The sequence below is a fragment of the Bombina bombina genome, chromosome 5, assembly GCF_027579735.1.
Source record: "Bombina bombina isolate aBomBom1 chromosome 5, aBomBom1.pri, whole genome shotgun sequence".
Lineage (NCBI taxonomy): Eukaryota > Metazoa > Chordata > Amphibia > Anura > Bombinatoridae > Bombina > Bombina bombina.
Genome location: NC_069503.1, coordinates 72,201,839 through 72,216,892, shown reverse-complemented (window position 1 = coordinate 72,216,892; position 15,054 = coordinate 72,201,839). Strand labels below are relative to the sequence as shown.

Sequence of the window (15,054 nt, the reverse complement as noted above, 5' to 3'; positions counted from 1 at the left end):
TCTAAGCTATGGTTGGGCACTTTTATATAAAGTTCTAAATATATGTGTTTAAACATTTATTTGCCTTGATTCAGGATGTTCAATATTCCTTATTTCAGACAGTCAGTTTCATTATTGGGATAATGCATATGAATTAAACATTTTTTCTTACCTTAAAATTGACTTTTTTTCCTGTGGGCTGTTAGGCTCGCGGGGGCTGAAAATGCTTCATTTTATTGCGTCATTCTTGGCGCGGACTTTTTTGGCGCAAAAATTTTCTTTGTCATTTCCGGCGTCATACTTGTCGCCGGAAGTTGCGTCATGTTTTTGACGTTTTTCGCGCCAAAAATGTCGGCGTCACCGGATGTGGCGTCATTTTTGGCGCCAAAAGCATTTAGGCGCCAAATAATGTGGGCGTCTTTTTTGGCGCTAAAAAATATGGGCGTCATTATTGTCTCCACATTATTTAAGTCTAGTTGTTTATTTGCTTCTGGTTGCTAGAAGCTTGTTCATTGGCATTTTTTCCCATTCCTGAAACTGTCATTTTAGGAATTTGATAAATTTTGCTTTATATGTTGTTTTTTCTATTACATATTGCAAGATGTCTCAGATTGACCCTGAATCAGAAGCTACTTCTGGAAAATCGCTGCCTAATGCTGGATCTACCAAAGTTAAGTGTATTTGCTGTACTTGTGGTAACTGTCCCTCCGGCTGTTGTTTGTGTTGAATGTCATGATAAACTTGCTAATGCAGATAATATTTCCTTTAGTAATGTTCCATTACCTGTTGCTGTTCAGTCAACATCTAATACTCAGGGTGTTCCTGTTAATATAAGAGATTTTGTTTCTAAATCTATTAGGAAGGCTATGTCTGTTATTCCTCCTTCCAGTAAACGTAAAAGGTCTTTTAAAACTTCTCATTTCTCCAACATAGGTGTGTCCGGTCCACGGCGTCATCCTTACTTGTGGGAATATTCTCTTCCCCAACAGGAAATGGCAAAGAGCCCAGCAAAGCTGGTCACATGATCCCTCCTAGGCTCCGCCTACCCCAGTCATTCTCTTTGCCGTTGCACAGGCAACATCTCCACGGAGATGGTTAAGAGTTTTTTGGTGTTTAAATGTAGTTTTTATCCTTCAATCAAGAGTTTGTTATTTTAAAATAGTGCTGGTATGTACTATTTACTCTGAAACAGAAAAGAGATGAAGATTTCTGTTTGTAAGAGGAAGATGATTTTAGCAACCGTTACTAAAATCGATGGCTGTTTCCACACAGGACTGTTGAGATGAAGTAACTTCAGTTGGGGGAAACAGTGGGCAGACTTTGCTGCTTGAGGTATGACTGGCCACATTTCTAACAAGACTTTGTAATGCTGGAAGGCTGTCATTTTCCCTAGGGGAACCGGTAAGCCATTTTCTTAGTTTAGTACAAGAATAAAGGGCTTCATAAGGGCTTTAAAGACTGGTAGACATATTTTTGGGCTAAAACGATTACTTTCTAAGCATATTTGGTGGATTATAACATTTAATAGTTCTTATAATCTTGGGGATTGTTTTAAAAAAAACGGCAGGCACTGTATTGGACACCTTTTTCACTGGGGGCCTTTTCTAGTCATAGGCAGAGCCTCATTTTCGCGCCACTAATGCGCAGTTGTTTTTGGAGAGCAAGGCATGCAGATGCATGTGTGAGGAGCTAAGAACCACTGAAAAAGCTTATTGAAGGCGTCATTTGGTATCGTATTCCCCTCTGGGCTTGGTTGGGTCTCAGCAAAGCAGATACCTGGGACTGTATAGGGGTTAATTGTAAAAACGGCTCCGATTCCGTTATTTTAAGGGTTAAAGCTTTCAAATTTGGTGTGCAATACTTTTAAGCCTTTAAGACACTGTGGTGAAATTTTGGTGAATTTTGAACAATTCCTTCATACTTTTTCACATATTCAGTAATAAAGTGTGTTCTGTTTAAAATTTAAAGTGACAGTAACGGTTTTATTTTAAAACGTTTTTTGCTATTGTGGCGCGCAGAGCGCTTTGGCTAAAGTCTTGGTCAGCGGATGTGTCCTCCAAGACCAAATTGCTTAACATCCCTTTCAAGGGTAAAACACTGTTTGGCCCTGACTTGAAAGAGATTATTTCAGACATCACTGGGGGAAAGGGCCACGCCCTTCCTCAGGATAGGTCTTTTAAGGCTAAAAATAAGACAAATTTTCGTCCCTTTCGCAGAAACGGACCAGCCTCAAATTCTACACCCTCTAAGCAAGAGGGTAATACTTCTCAAACCAAACCAGCCTGGAGACCGATGCAAGGCTGGAACAAGGGTAAGCAGGCCAAGAAACCTGCCACTGCTACCAAAACAGCATGAAGTGTTGGCCCCCGATCCGGGACCGGATCTGGTGGGGGGCAGACTCTCTCTCTTTGCTCAGGCTTGGGCAAGAGATGTTCAGGATCCTTGGGCGCTAGAAATAGTTTCTCAAGGTTATCTCCTGGAATTCAAGGAACTACCCCCAAGGGGAAGGTTCCACAGGTCTCAATTATCTTCAAACCATATAAAAAGACAGGCATTCTTACATTATGTAGAAGACCTGTTAAGAATGGGAGTGATTCATCCAGTTCCATTAGGAGAACAAGGGATGGGGTTTTACTCCAACCTGTTCATAGTTCCCAAAAAAGAGGGAACATTCAGACCAATTTTAGATCTCAAGATTCTAAACAAATTTCTCAGAGTTCCATCGTTCAAAATGGAAACCATTCGAACGATTCTTCCTACCATCCAGGAAGGTCAATTCATGACCACGGTGGATTTAAAGGATGCGTACCTGCATATTCCTATCCACAAGGAACATCATCGGTTCCTAAGGTTTGCCTTTCTGGACAAGCATTACCAGTTTGTGGCACTTCCATTCGGATTAGCCACTGCTCCAAGGATTTTCACAAAGGTACTAGGGTCCCTTCTAGCGGTGCTAAGACCAAGGGGCATTGCAGTAGTACCTTACTTGGACGACATCCTGATTCAAGCGTCGTCTCTGTCAAAAGCAAAGGCTCATACGGACATTGTCCTAGCCTTTCTCAGATCTCACGGGTGGAAAGTGAACATAGAAAAAAGTTCTCTGTCTCCGTCAACAAGAGTTCCCTTCTTGGGAACAATAATAGATTCCTTAGAAATTAAGATTTTTCTGACAGAGGTCAGAAAATCAAAACTTCTAAGCTCTTGTCAAGTACTTCATTCTGTTCTTCTTCCTTCCATAGCGCAGTGCATGGAAGTAATAGGTTTGATGGTTGCGGCAATGGACATAGTTCCTTTTGCACGAATTCATCTAAGACCATTACAACTGTGCATGCTCAGACAGTGGAATGGGGATTATACAGACTTGTCTCCGACGATTCAAGTAGATCAAAAGACCAGAGATTCACTCCGTTGGTGGCTGACCCTGGACAACCTGTCACAGGGAATGAGCTTCCGCAGACCGGAGTGGGTGATTGTCACGACCGACGCCAGCCTGGTGGGCTGGGGCGCGGTCTGGGAACCCCTGAAAGCTCAGGGTCTATGGTCTCGGGAAGAATCTCTTCTCCCGATAAACATTCTGGAACTGAGAGCGATATTCAATGCTCTCAAAGCTTGGCCTCATCTAACAAAGGCCAAATTCATAAGGTTTCAATCAGACAACATGACGACTGTTGCGTATATCAACCATCAGGGGGGAACAAGGAGTTCCCTGGCGATGGAGGAAGTGACCAAGATAATTCAATGGGCGGAGGATCACTCCTGCCACTTGTCTGCAATCCACATCCCAGGAGTGGAAAATTGGGAAGCGGATTTTCTGAGTCGTCAGACCTTCCATCCGGGGGAGTGGGAACTCCATCCGGAAATCTTTGCCCAAATAACTCAATTATGGGGCATTCCAGACATGGATCTGATGGCCTCTCGTCAGAACTTCAAGGTTCCTTGTTACGGGTCCAGGTCCAGGGATCCCAAGGCGACTCTAGTGGATGCACTAGTAGCGCCTTGGACCTTCAACCTAGCTTATGTATTCCCACCGTTTCCTCTCATTCCCAGGCTGGTAGCCAGGATCAATCAGGAGAGGGCTTCGGTGATCTTGATAGCTCCTGCGTGGCCACGCAGGACTTGGTACGCAGACCTGGTGAATATGTCATCGGCTCCACCATGGAAGCTACCTTTGAGACAGGACCTTCTTGTTCAAGGTCCATTCGAACATCCGAATCTGGTTTCCCTCCAACTGACTGCTTGGAGATTGAACGCTTGATTTTATCAAAGCGTGGGTTTTCAGATTCTGTCATAGATACTCTTATTCAGGCTAGAAAGCCTGTAACTAGGAAAATTTACCATAAAATATGGAAAAAATATATCTGTTGGTGTGAATCTAAAGGATTCCCATGGAACAAGATAAAAATTCCTAAGATTCTATCCTTTCTACAAGAAGGTTTGGAGAAAGGATTATCTGCAAGTTCTCTGAAGGGACAGATCTCTGCTTTTTCTGTTTTACTTCACAAAAAGCTGGCAGCTGTGCCAGATGTTCAAGCCTTTGTTCAGGCTCTGGTTAGAATCAAGCCTGTTTACAGACCTTTGACTCCTCCTTGGAGTCTAAATTTAGTTCTTTCAGTTCTTCAAGGGGTTCCATTTGAACCCTTACATTCTGTAGATATTAAGTTACTATCTTGGAAAGTTTTGTTTTTGGTTGCAATTTCTTCTGCTAGAAGAGTTTCAGAGTTATCTGCTCTGCAGTGTTCTCCTCCTTATCTGGTGTTCCATGCAGATAAGGTGGTTTTGCGTACTAAGCCTGGTTTTCTTCCGAAGGTTGTTTCTAACAAAAATATTAACCAGGAGATAGTTGTGCCTTCTTTGTGTCCGAATCCAGTTTCAAAGAAGGAACGTTTGTTACACAATTTGGATGTAGTTCGTGCTCTAAAATTCTATTTAGAGGCTACAAAGGATTTCAGACAAACATCTTCTTTGTTTGTTGTTTATTCTGGTAAAAGGAGAGGTCAAAAAGCAACTTCTACCTCTCTTTCCTTTTGGCTTAAAAGCATCATCCGATTGGCTTATGAGACTGCCGGACGGCAGCCTCCTGAAAGAATCACAGCTCATTCCACTAGGGCTGTGGCTTCCACATGGGCCTTCAAGAACGAGGCTTCTGTTGACCAGATATGTAAGGCAGCGACTTGGTCTTCACTGCACACTTTTGCCAAATTTTACAAATTTGATACTTTTGCTTCTTCAGAGGCTATTTTTGGGAGAAAGGTTTTGCAAGCCGTGGTGCCTTCCATTTAGGTGACCTGATTTGCTCCCTCCCTTCATCCGTGTCCTAAAGCTTTGGTATTGGTTCCCACAAGTAAGGATGACGCCGTGGACCGGACACACCTATGTTGGAGAAAACAGAATTTATGCTTACCTGATAAATTACTTTCTCCAACGGTGTGTCCGGTCCACGGCCCGCCCTGGTTTTTTAATCAGGTCTGATGAATTATTTTCTCTAACTACAGTCACCACGGTATCATATGATTTCTCCTATGCATATTCCTCCTTTACGTCGGTCGAATGACTGAGGTAGGCGGAGCCTAGGAGGGATCATGTGACCAGCTTTGCTGGGCTCTTTGCCATTTCCTGTTGGGGAAGAGAATATTCCCACAAGTAAGGATGACGCCGTGGACCGGACACACCGTTGGAGAAAGTAATTTATCAGGTAAGCATAAATTCTGTTTTTCCAGATGAATTTTTAAATGAACATCATCATTCTGATTCTGTTTCTGATGATGATTTGTCTGGTTCAGAGGATTCTGTTTCAGAGATTGACACTGATAAATATTCATATTTATTTAAAATGGAATTTATTCGTTCTTTACTTAAAGAAGTCTTAATTGCATTAGAAATAGAGGAATCTGGTCCTCTTGATACTAAATCTAAACGTTTAAATACGGTTTTTAAACCTCCTGTAGTTATTCCGGAGGTTTTTCCCATCCCTGATGCTATTTCTGAAGTAATTTCCAGGGAATGGAATAATCTGGGTAATTCATTTACTCCTTCTAAACGGTTTAAGAAATTATATCCTGTGCCATCTGACAGATTAGAGTTTTGGGACAAAATCCCTAAGGTTGATGGGGCTATCTCTACTCTTGCTAAACGTACTACTATTCCTACAGCAGATAGTACTTCCTTTAAGGATCCTTTAGATAGGAAAATTGAATCCTTTCTAAGAAAAGCTTATTTATGTTCAGGTAATCTTCTTAGGCCTGCTATATCTTTGGCGGATGTTGCTGCAGCTTCAACTTTCTGGTTGGAGGCTTTAGCACAACAAGTAACAGATCATAATACTCATAGCATTGTTAATCTTCTTCAACATGCTAATAACTTTATTTGTGATGCCATCTTTGACATCATTAGGGTTGATGTCAGGTATATGTCTTTAGCTATTTTAGCTAGAAGAGCTTTATGGCTTAAAACTTGGAATGCTGATATGTCTTCTAAGTCAACTTTGCTTTCCATTTCTTTCCAAGGTAATAAATTGTTTGGTTTACAGTTGGATTCTATTATTTCAACTGTTACTGGGGGGAAAGGAACTTTTTTACCACAGGATAAAAAATCCAAAGGTAAATATAGGGCTGCTAATCGTTTTCGTTCCTTTCGTCACAATAAGGAACAAAAGCCTGATCCTTCCCCTACAGGAACGGTATCAGTTTGGAAACCATCTCCAGTCTGGAATAAATCCAAGCCTTTTAGAAAGCCAAAGCCAGCTCCCAAGTCCACATGAAGGTGCGGCCCTCATTCCAGCGCAGCTGGTAGGGGGCAGATTACGATTTTTCAAAGAAATTTGGATCAATTCGATTCACAGTCTTTGGATTCAGAACATTGTTTCTCAAGGGTACAGAATAGGTTTCAAGATAAGGCCTCCTGCAAGAAGATTTTTTCTTTCTCGCGTTCCAATAAATCCAGTGAAGGCTCAAGCGTTTCTGAAATGTGTTTCAGATCTAGAGTTGGCTGGAGTAATTGTGCCAGTTCCAGTTCTGGATCAAGGTCTGGGGTATTACTCAAATCTATTCATTGTACCAAAGAAGGAGAATTCCTTCAGACCAGTACTGGATTTAAAAATATTGAATCGTTATGTAAGAATACCAACATTCAAAATGGTAACTATAAGGACTATTCTGCCTTTTGTTCAGCAAGGGCATTATATGTCCACAATAGATTTACAAGATGCATATCTGCATATTCCGATTCATCCAGATCACTTTCAGTTTCTGAGATTCTCTTTTCTAGACAAGCATTACCAGTTTGTGGCTCTGCCGTTTGGCCTAGCAACAGCTCCAATGATTTTTTCAAAGGTTCTCGGTGCCCTACTATCTGTAATCAGAGAACAGGGTATTGTGGTATTTCCTTATTTGGACGATATCTTGGTACTTGCTCAGTCTTCACATTTAGCAGAATCTCATACAAATCGACTTGTATCGTTTCTTCAAGAACATGGTTGGAGGATCAATTTACCAAAGAGTTCGTTGATTCCTCAGACAAGGGTAACCTTTTTAGGTTTCCAGATAGATTCAGTGTCCATGACTCTGTCGTTAACGGACAAGAGACGTCTGAAATTGGTTTCAGCTTGTAGAAACCTTCAGTCTCAATCATTCCCTTCGGTAGCCTTATGCATGGAAATTCTAGGTCTTATGACTGCTGCATCGGACGCGATCCCCTTTGCTCGTTTTCACATGCGACCTCTTCAGCTCTGTATGCTGAACCAGTGGTGCAGGGATTATACAAAGATATCACAATTAATATCTTTAAAACCGAATGTACGACACTCTCTGACGTGGTGGACAGACCACCATCGTTTAGTTCAGGGGGCTTCTTTTTTTCCTCCAACCTGGACTGTGATCTCAACAGATGCAAGTCTGACAGGTTGGGGAGCTGTATGGGGGTCTCTGACAGCACAGGGGGTTTGGGAATCTCAGGAGGCGAGATTACCAATCAACATTTTGGAACTCCGTGCGATTTTCAGAGCTCTTCAGTCGTGGCCTCTTCTAAAGAGAGAGTCGTTCATTTGTTTTCAGACGGACAATGTCACAACCGTGGCATATGTCAATCATCAAGGAGGGACTCACAGTCCTCTGGCTATGAAAGAAGTATCTCGAATACTTGTATGGGCGGAATCCAGCTCCTGTCTAATTTCTGCGGTTCACATTCCAGGTATAGACAATTGGGAAGCGGATTATCTCAGTCGCCAAACATTACATCCGGGCGAATGGTCTCTTCACCCAGAAGTATTTCTTCAGATTGTTCAATTCTGGGGACTTCCAGAAATAGATCTGATGGCTTCTCATCTAAACAAGAAGCTTCCCAGGTATCTGTCCAGATCCAGGGATCCTCAGGCGGAAGCAGTGGATGCATTGTCTCTTCCTTGGAAGTATCATCCTGCCTATATCTTTCCGCCTCTAGTTCTTCTTCCAAGAGTGATTTCCAAGATTCTAAAGGAGCGTTCGTTTGTTCTGCTGGTGGCACCAGCATGGCCTCACAGGTTTTGGTATGCGGATCTTGTTCAGATGGCTACTTGCCAACCATGGACTCTTCCGTTAAGACCAGACCTTCTATCGCAAGGTCCTTTTTTCCATCAGGATCTCAAATCCTTAAATTTGAAGGTATGGAGATTGAACGCTTGATTCTCAGTCATAGAGGTTTCTCTGACTCCGTAATTAATACTATGTTACAGGCTCGTAAACTGTTTCTAGGAAGATATATTATCGAGTCTGGAAGACTTACATCTCTTGGTGCTCTTCTCATCATTTTTCCTGGCATTCTTTTAGAATTCCTAGAATTTTACAATTTCTTCAGGATGGTCTTGATAAAGGTTTGTCTGCAAGTTCTTTGAAAGGACAAATTTCTGCTCTTTCTGTGTTGTTTCACAGAAAGATTGCTAATCTTCCTGATATTCATTGTTTTGTTCAGGCTTTGGTTCGTATTAAACCTGTCATTAAGTCAATCTCTCCTCCTTGGAGTTTGAATTTGGTTCTGGGGGCTTTACAAGCTCCTCCGTTTGAACCTATGCATTCTCTGGACATTAAATTACTTTCTTGGAAAGTACTGTTCCTTTTGGCCATCTCTTCTGCTAGAAGAGTTTCAGAGTTATCTGCTCTTTCTTGTGAATCTCCTTTTCTGATTTTTCATCAGGATAAGGCGGTGTTGCGAACTTCATTAAAATTTTTACCTAAAGTTGTGAACTCTAACAACATTAGTAGAGAAATTGTGGTTCCTTCATTATGTCCTAATCCTAAGAATTCTAAGGAAAGATCGTTGCATTCTTTGGATGTAGTTAGAGCTTTGAAATATTATGTTGAAGCTACTAAGGATTTCCGAAAGACTTCTAGTCTATTTGTTATCTTTTCCGGTTCTAGGAAAGGTCAGAAGGCCTCTGCCATTTCTTTGGCATCTTGGTTAAAATCTTTGATTCATCATGCTTATGTCGAGTCGGGTAAAACTCCGCCTCAAAGGATTACAGCTCATTCTTCTAGGTCAGTTTCTACTTCCTGGGCGTTTAGGAATGAAGCTTCGGTTGATCAGATTTGCAAAGCAGCCACTTGGTCTTCTTTGCATACTTTTACTAAATTCTACCATTTTGATGTGTTTTCTTCTTCTGAAGCAGTTTTTGGTAGAAAAGTACTTCAGGCAGCTGTTTCAGTTTGATTCTTCTGCTTATAATTTCAGTTTTTTTCATTATAAGATTTAAACTTTATTTTGGGGTGTGGATTATTTTTTCAGCGGAATTGGCTGTCTTTATTTTATCCCTCCCTCTCTAGTGACTCTTGCGTGGAAGCTCCACATCTTGGGTATTTATTATCCCATACGTCACTAGCTCATGGACTCTTGCTAATTACATGAAAGAAAACATAATTTATGTAAGAACTTACCTGATAAATTAATTTCTTTCATATTAGCAAGAGTCCATGAGGCCCACCCTTTTTTGTGGTGGTTATGATTTTTTTGTATAAAGCACAATTATTCCTATTCCTTATTTTTTATGCTTTCACACTTTTTTATCACCCCACTTCTTGGCTATTCGTTAAACTGATTTGTGGGTGTGGTGAGGGGTGTATTTGTAGGCATTTTGAGGTTTGGGAAACTTTGCCCCTCCTGGTAGGAATGTATATCCCATACGTCACTAGCTCATGGACTCTTGCTAATATGAAAGAAATGAATTTATCAGGTAAGTTCTTACATAAATTATGTTTTTTCTTTATTCCATTTCTTTTTATGTAGACAAACACGTCAATAGTTCATATCCATCCTTCACTTCAGGAAGCATCAGAATGATACCGCAAACTCCAATAGTTTTAGACACCAATGACTATTCACAAACATTGGGGATATCACAGCAGATGTTTAAAGGCGAAGGTGATTTGGCAGGAACTGGGCAGCAATCATTATGTACAGAGAGCAATTTAGTCATCAAACAAGAGGACAACATTTATGCCTTATCTAGTGAAATTATTATCCCTGAGGATAAACCACACACATTTATCGAGTTTTCAAAACATATTAAAGAAGGGAAAAGTCTACAGTCAAGCAAAATGATTCATACAAAGGAGAAACCTTTCAAATGTACAGAATGTGAGAAAAGCTTTAGATGGAAGTCTCATCTACTAGAACATTGCAAAATTCACACAGGTGAGAAACCACAAACATGTACTGAATGCGGCAAATGTTTTACACAAATGGATCATCTGAAAAGTCATAAAAAGATTCACACAGGAGAAAAATCTTTAACATGTACAGAGTGTGGACAAAGTTTTACACAAAAGAGTGAGCTGAAAACTCATGAAATGAGTCACACAGGAGAAAAACCTTTCACGTGTACAGAGTGTGGAAAAGGTTTTACAGTAAAGAGTAAGCTGAAAAGTCATGAAAGGATTCACACAGGAGAAAAGCCTTTCACATGTACAGAGTGTGGAAAAAGTTTTACACAAAAGAGTGAGCTGAAAACTCATGAAATGAGTCACACAGGAGAAAAACCTTTCACGTGTACAGAGTGTGGAAAAGGTTTTACAGTAAAGAGTAAGCTGAAAAACCATGAAAGGATTCACACAGGAGAAAAACCTTTCACGTGTACAGAGTGTGGAAAAGGTTTTACAGTAAAAAGTAATCTGAAAAGACATGAAAGGATTCACACAGGAGAAAAACCTTTCACGTGTACAGAGTGTGGAATAGGTTTTACAGCAAAGGCTAGTCTGAAAAAGCATGAAATGATTCACACAGGAGAAAATCCTTTCACATGTACAGAGTGTGGAAAAAGTTTTACAGTAAAGAGTAATCTGAAAAACCATGAAAGGATTCACACAGGAGAAAAACCTTTCACGTGTACAGAGTGTGGAAAAGGTTTTACAGAAAAGGGTAGTCTGAAAAAGCATGAAAGGATTCACACAGGAGAAAAGCCTTTCACATGTACAGAGTGTGGAAAAAGTTTTACACAAAAGAATGAGCTAAAAACTCATGAAATGAGTCACACAGGGCAAAATCCTTTCACATGTACAGTGTGTGGAAAAAGTTTTACAGTAAAGAGTAATCTGAAAAAGCATGAAAGGATTCACACAGGAGAAAAACCTTTCACGTGTACAGAGTGTGGAAAAGGTTTTACAGAAAAGGGTAGTCTGAAAAAGCATGAAATGATTCACACAGGGCAAAATCCTTTCACATGTACAGAGTGTGGAAAAAGTTTTACAGTAAAGAGTAATCTGAAAAACCATGAAAGGATTCACACAGGAGAAAAACCTTTCACGTGTACAGAGTGTGGAAAAAGTTTTACACAAAGGAATCATCTGAAAAATCATGAATGGATTCACACAGCAGAAAAGCCTTTCCCATGTACAGAGTGTGGAAAAAGTTTTGCACAAAAGAGTCATCTGAAAAGTCATGAAAGGATTCACAAGGCAAGAAACCTTTCACATGTTTATAAAGTGGAAAAAAGGTTTTAATTAAAATCGGTTATCACAAAACACCAAATATTTACACACAAATAAACTTTATATACACAGTGTAAACCTTTTTACAATTATCCTAAAAAGGACAAACTCTCTAAATAGAAGCATCAAAAAGGATCCAATTGTAAATAATACTTTATAAATCCCAGTTATAAAAGCCCCAGATTGGAAGTGCTCTCCTGCTGTCCTTTGTTCCTCTATATATGTGCAGCTCAGTTTCTCTCATATAAATGTGATAGAATCCAAACACCACACAGGAATATACAAATCTGTCATCATACTGAGCAGTTTACACAACCATTCACCCCCAAAGCACACCCAGTGTTGTTTATTAATATGTCACTGTTAGTTGTACGTTTGATTTACATAGGGGAGAAAATAATTACATTTACAGAATAAAGAGTCTTTATATGAATAGAGTGTTAGAGAATTATATAAACAAGGACATCAGTCTCAAATGATTGACATCTGGGAGATATATTTAATGTGCACATCATGTGGATAAACCTTTTCTTATAGCAATAGATGCTTAGCATTGTACATGTTATATACCAGAGGAATTACTGAGGGGAAACTGATTTTATTTCATGAGACACAATATCAGTAACCGGTACATACGTTATCATAATCAGTTTAATTTAAATGGCTACTATAACCTACATGTATACTGGGTATGTAATATGTATGTCATGTTCTGTAACTTGATATTATGTCTGTTAGATGTTTTCATGTTAGTTAGAAGCCACAATAACTGATAATAGCACATACTGTATATATAAAGGGAACATTATATGTCTGATAAATCCCTTTCTATCAAGAGCACAAGTGTTAGGTGTGACAGACCCCTTTGTCAGTACTGGAACGGTTAACTTTGTTCAGTTTTGAGAAACTATTTTCTGAAGATAGGTTTCCTGGCATCAGCTATTGCTTACTGTAATTAAGTTTAGGTGATAAGCGTTCACCTTGTTTAATCACCTCCAGAGTTCAGACTGCCAGGTGCCAAGAAGGACTCCAATTGTTTTCTTGTGTTTAATTGTTTAACCAGGTGGGAGACCTGCATAAATACTGGGCATATAGCCCTCAATAAAACACATTCTTCTGTTTTACCCTCAAGATGGAGCTTGGTCTCGTGTTTGGGGGGAATTAACTGGGTTTGTGTGTTGCTGATCCCGTATTCAGGGCATCTTTCATCTGGTATTAACCCTCGATATAAGGGTTATACCATAACATTAGGTATATTTATACCATTGTGTGCATATATCATGTAATGCTGCTGTTTACTATATAATGATATACAATGTTTTTTCATGCAAATAAAAAGTGATTGTAATCCAGACTAGTATTTTGTGTTTTTTGTATAATTTAAAAACCCAATATCACAGAATAATTAGGAAAACATGAAAGACAGAAGTCAAAACTGACAGTGAAAGTTAAACGCTGATAATTCAGATAGAGCAGCAATTTTACCCAACTTTTCAATTTACTTCTATTATCTAATTTGCTTTGTTCTTTTAGTATCCTTTGTTATAGAGTAAACCTAGGAAGCTAATACTACATCAGCTTAGGGGCATGCACGTGTATTTAGAACTCTGTGCAGCAGTGTTTGTAACTATGTTAAACAATACTATAAATGTTCTTGCAAACTCTGCTGTCTGAAGACACATGCACGCTCCTGAGTTCACCTAGGATTATTCTTTTTACCTCTGTAATTACCTTGTCACGTGCATGAGCTCAATGTTATCTATATGAAACACATGAACTAACACCCTCTAGTGATGAAAAACTGTAAAATGCAGAGGCGGCCTTCAAGGTCTAAGAAATTAGCATATGAGCCTCCTAGGTTTAGCTTTCAACTTAGAATACCAAGAGAACAAAGCAAAATTTGTGATAAAAGTAAATTGGAAAGTTGTTTAAAATTACATTCTTTATTTGAATCATGAAAGGTTTTTTTGGACTTGACTGTCCCTTTAAGTCTGAAAATTGTGTATTTTTTTGTCCTGAAAACTAAAAGTGCACATAGCAGCATCACATATCTGTCCAGCAGTGGCTTCTTTTTTATCCAGGAGTTATATCCTACTATAAGGTGTATATAATGTCAAGTTGCTATGAATACTTTCCTTTCCTTACGTACTTCCCCGTTTTAGTCCATAGAAAAAGAGATTTAGTATTACAATCACTATATATACTATATCTGTAAGTGTTTGCTTAGATATAGATATTCTGTTTTATTTATAAATAATATTATTAATTGAAGGATAAATGTAAAGCATCTTTGTATATCAATTTTTGTATAAAAATATAGTGGAAAAAAATCTCTACAGGATTATAGGAATAACTAGTGTAAAAGCCCCCATGTACATGGGACAAAATGTTAAAGGAAAGAAATATACCTATCCCTCTATCCCTATCCTTATATCCCTATCCCTCTATCCATTTATCCCTATCACTCTATCCCTATCCATTTATTCCTCTATCCCTAATCCCTATCCCTCTATCTATATTTTTCTGCAGTGTAGATCCCCTAACCCTCCAACCTCCCTGATCCCCCCTCAAACAGCTCTCTAACCCTCCCCCCACTAACAATTGCTGCCACCTTTTTTTTAAATTATTTTTTATATATTTTTTTTTTCTGTAGTTTAGTGGTCCTACCACCTCCCACCCTCCTGTGATCACCATTTAGTATCCCCGCACCCCCAAACCCGTTTTCTGTAGTGTAGCTGCCCCATCCCTCCCTATCCCTTATTTTTGTAGCATAGGGCCCTCCCAATCCCTCCCCCTCCACCCGCCACCCGCCTCCCGCCTACACCTCCCGCCGGCACCAGCAGAAGATAGGTATTGGCGGTAACGCACAGTGTCACCAACTGTAACGATCAGGCATCTGCCCTCATATGGGGGCAGAGCACCGATCGCGCTCTGGCTCCAAATGTGGCAGATGCCTGAAGCTTCAGGAGCTCCAACTCTCGGCTGTAACATAACAGCTGAGAGTGCTGGAGCTTCCTGAAGCTGTTTCACGCTGCGGGTAAAGGCCAGGAATGTTTGTCCTTGCGCAGTCTCCACTGCGCATGACAGCTTTGGACAAACATACTTGGCCTTTTATTATACAGGATAT

The 15,054-nt window shown here is 39.9% G+C and overlaps 1 protein-coding gene across 1 annotated transcript in view; it reads left to right on the top strand.

Annotated features, from left to right (window-relative positions):
• Nucleotides 1-13,279, top strand: part of LOC128659896 (gastrula zinc finger protein XlCGF26.1-like) — a 56,837-nt gene extending 43,558 nt beyond the window's left edge. The window contains exon 6 of the mRNA XM_053713483.1: nucleotides 10,228-13,279. Within this exon, the coding sequence (XP_053569458.1) occupies nucleotides 10,228-11,939 (1,712 nt within the window). The 3' untranslated portion in view covers nucleotides 11,940-13,279. The remainder of the gene's footprint in view (nucleotides 1-10,227) is intronic.
• Nucleotides 13,280-15,054: the final 1,775 nt, after the last annotated feature.